The sequence below is a fragment of the Gavialis gangeticus genome, unplaced genomic scaffold, assembly GCF_001723915.1.
Source record: "Gavialis gangeticus isolate Ggan-Ray unplaced genomic scaffold, GavGan_comp1, whole genome shotgun sequence".
Lineage (NCBI taxonomy): Eukaryota > Metazoa > Chordata > Crocodylia > Gavialidae > Gavialis > Gavialis gangeticus.
Genome location: NW_017729015.1, coordinates 8,432,068 through 8,435,248, shown reverse-complemented (window position 1 = coordinate 8,435,248; position 3,181 = coordinate 8,432,068). Strand labels below are relative to the sequence as shown.

The following is a 3,181-nucleotide window of genomic DNA, read 5'->3' as shown; positions in this document are numbered from 1 at the left end:
CTGGGTATGATGTGAGGGTGGGGGGGGGGGTATGCGCGGCAGCAAAACCAGAAGTGCCACCATTTTCTCCACGCTGCTGCCATGTACCCCCTGGGGCCTTCCAAAGTACCCGCAGGGGTATGCGTACCCCTGGTTGAAAACCCTGACTAATTCCCACCATGGGATGAGCAAACAGGGCTCAGTCCATATCAAGGCAAGGTGTCCCCCTACAAGACCCAAACATGTTTGGTAGTACAAGCTCTTGAGGGATTTTTTTCTCTTCTTCTCCTCTCAACCTGTTTTGAACCATGTTGCTTCTGCCCTCTCCTAACATCCCTTCAATAAGTTCTCTCACCTTCTGTATCAAGTACGAGGTTGATACAAACCCTCAGCATTCCTGGCCAAGACTGTTCACTTTGTCCAAATCTCCCACTCTGCCCAAACCTCCCTGCACCTCTGGCCTCCAGCAGCCTCCTGGAGAAATGTTCTTGATATCTCCACCCTCATTCTGTTCCTTGTTTTATTTCATGCTGTCCCTTATGCTCAGTGTAGTCCTTCACTTCTCTCCAGTCAACAGCCACCCTTTCTAACCATGTTCTTCTGCAAAGTTTATGGCATTGGTCTCGGACAATGGCTCAAGCTGCTCTTAAGCAAGAAATGCTATTTCCTGGATACTCCCCCACAGCTCCCCAGTGCTACAGAACAGGGCTCCTACTGAGCAGACAAGGAGCTGGTTACCAGTCACAGAGCAGGAGTTGCTCACTACCAGCATCAGCTGCTGTTGCTGCACTAAGCTGTGATAGATCCTACCTTCTGATGAGAAGCAGACAGAACAAGCAGCTCTGTGAGAGGAGCAAACATATCAAGCAGACCTTGAAGGGGAGCAGATACAAAAGACACCAGACAACAGCTTTTCCTTGCCATCCGGTCTCTCGCTTCCATTCTACTTCAAGGGTTAGTGCAGGGGACCTCTAGCAGACCCTGGGAACTGGCTAGTCTTTCAGAGTTAAAAATCCCTTGGAAACTGCCAGTGTCAGAATTAAGATACAGTCTGTTTCCACCTGCATTTTAACAGCTCATCTTCAAAAAGGGAGAGATTTGATGCTATCTGCTAACTGTTTGACAGGCAGCAGCATTCAGGGAGGAAGGGGGAGATCAATTTTGAAAGGCAGCCACTGTTGGATTCAGCTACCTGAACAGAGATCTCTGCCCATCCACACAAAAATTTTATCTTTCCACCATCGGGAGGCACTGACAAGGTTTACAATACAGGTTCTTGGCCTAAACAGGCAACAGGTAGAACAAGGATGAGATAAAAGCAGGTGCAGGTCAAGGGTGATGATCCTGCTCAAACGTGGAAGAAGCATTTCCTTCCCACCTCTTTCCACAGTCTAGTCTCAGTAGGTGTGGGGGTACCCTAGTGAAGCTTTGTACCAAAGCAATTACAATTAAACTTCTGAGGCAAAAGGATAAGCAGACACTTTAAATCAACCAGCTGGACCTACCCTCACTAAGCTATCACACAGCACTGAAAGTCCAGCTTCCTCTTGTGATCAGAAGAAATGTCACAGTAGAAAAGATACAGTAGAAAACAGGATAGAAGGAAAGGGGACTTGGTTTTTAAACAGGGCAACTAAACAATTCAGGATACAGAAAAAGTAAAGAAATTGTCAGATTAGGACAATGTTAAACAAATGACCCAGTTTTAACAAGGTCTATAAATCAGCACCCATTACACACACACCTGTCTCTGATAACATTGATTGTTTTGATCCCCATGGCTCCTGCGATCTGGATGACAGCCTGTCCTACACCACTGTTGGCTGCATTCTGGATAACAGACTCACCTGTGATGAAGTACAGAAACTCAGATCACCTTAGGCCACCATTTCCAGAGCTGTGTGCTTAAGGTTATGTGACAATAATCTTAACAACCTGACCTTGTAGTCAGAGTCATTCATTCAAGGATCTTAAAGTGCTTCATGCAGTGTCTGTATAGGGTCCTGATCTATAACCAGGGTTTCTGGTTATCATCACAGTAGGCATTACAAACATCTCAAATTATCAGCTAGGAAAGCAGGTACAGAGACATGACCAACAGTGATAGGGCCAGAAACAGTATCCAGAGTCCAAACTCCCACACCCCTACTTTAAATATTCAGCGGTCAGATTTTCCATACATGGGAAATCAGACTTTTATTGGTATATTCTGTACATAGCTATACAGTGAACTGCATAGATTCATTTCTTCTAAGCTGTTTAAGGTTAATATTCTCGGAGTATAAAAGTCAGCCATACATTGAGAGACATAGTATAGCATACATGGTACAGCTTTACCACATACCGGGCCCCAAGGTCTCAAAATCACACAGCATCCGATAGGCTGTGCAGGGGTTGACACTCAGAGTGGCAGCACAGAGCACAGGGATGTCACCTGGGAGTTTCACCAACTTTTCCTCTGTGAAGACTGCATCTGTTCGCCACGTTCCTGGTTTAAAAGACAAGTTTGATATAAGCTATGAGAACAGTTAGAAAGATGGAAGTAAACTGAGCAAGTAATGGATGGACTAAAATGCTCAGGATGGGGTTTTCCCCCCCACAAGATTTGTGTATTGCTAATGCGTGTTCCCTAGACAATTACACATCATGTCTGGTGAGCGCTGGAGAAGGTACAGCTCTGCTGCTGCAGGCATTGGCTGGGTCAGCAAATTCACTCCTACTTAGTTATCTGTCCATTTCAGCTACATTTTAATTTATCCTAGAAACCCATGTGTGCACAAAAAGCTGAGGAAGAAGAAAAAGACAACTATTATCCTTCCTAATGCCAAAGGATAAAAGCTGCCTTAAAACAGAACACACCACAGTTAAAATTGTTAGCTAGGAGCAATGTAACTACCTATTATTTGCAAAAATCCAAGCCTATAAAAGCAAAGAAAATTAAGGATATAAAACCTTAAACTGATCGGTTAATCAAGTGCAATGTTCTAGTTCACTAAAGTGAAGGTGCATTTTTCATCTTGGCACCACAAACTTAACTCCTACAAAAAATAAATACCATGCTTTTTCCAATAATGTCAACATTTCCTCCCCCACCACCATCACCCTTTTGGGAGACTAACATTCTGCAGCTGTGAGTTAATGACAGCTACAGTTCCAAGTACAAATTTGCATGCAGAGGTACTGTATTGTCTCGCATAACACT

General features: G+C 44.3%; 1 protein-coding gene across 2 annotated transcripts in view; it reads right to left on the bottom strand.

Moving 5' to 3' along the window:
- Nucleotides 1-3,181, bottom strand: part of MECR (mitochondrial trans-2-enoyl-CoA reductase) — a 37,382-nt gene that overhangs the window by 5,449 nt on the left and 28,752 nt on the right. For both annotated transcript variants that reach the window (XM_019512145.1, XM_019512146.1), the window contains exons 4-5: nucleotides 2,324-2,467; nucleotides 1,724-1,826 (exon numbers count right to left, since the gene is read on the bottom strand). In XM_019512145.1, coding sequence (XP_019367690.1) covers nucleotides 1,724-1,826; nucleotides 2,324-2,467 — 247 coding nt within the window. The remainder of the gene's footprint in view (nucleotides 1-1,723; nucleotides 1,827-2,323; nucleotides 2,468-3,181) is intronic.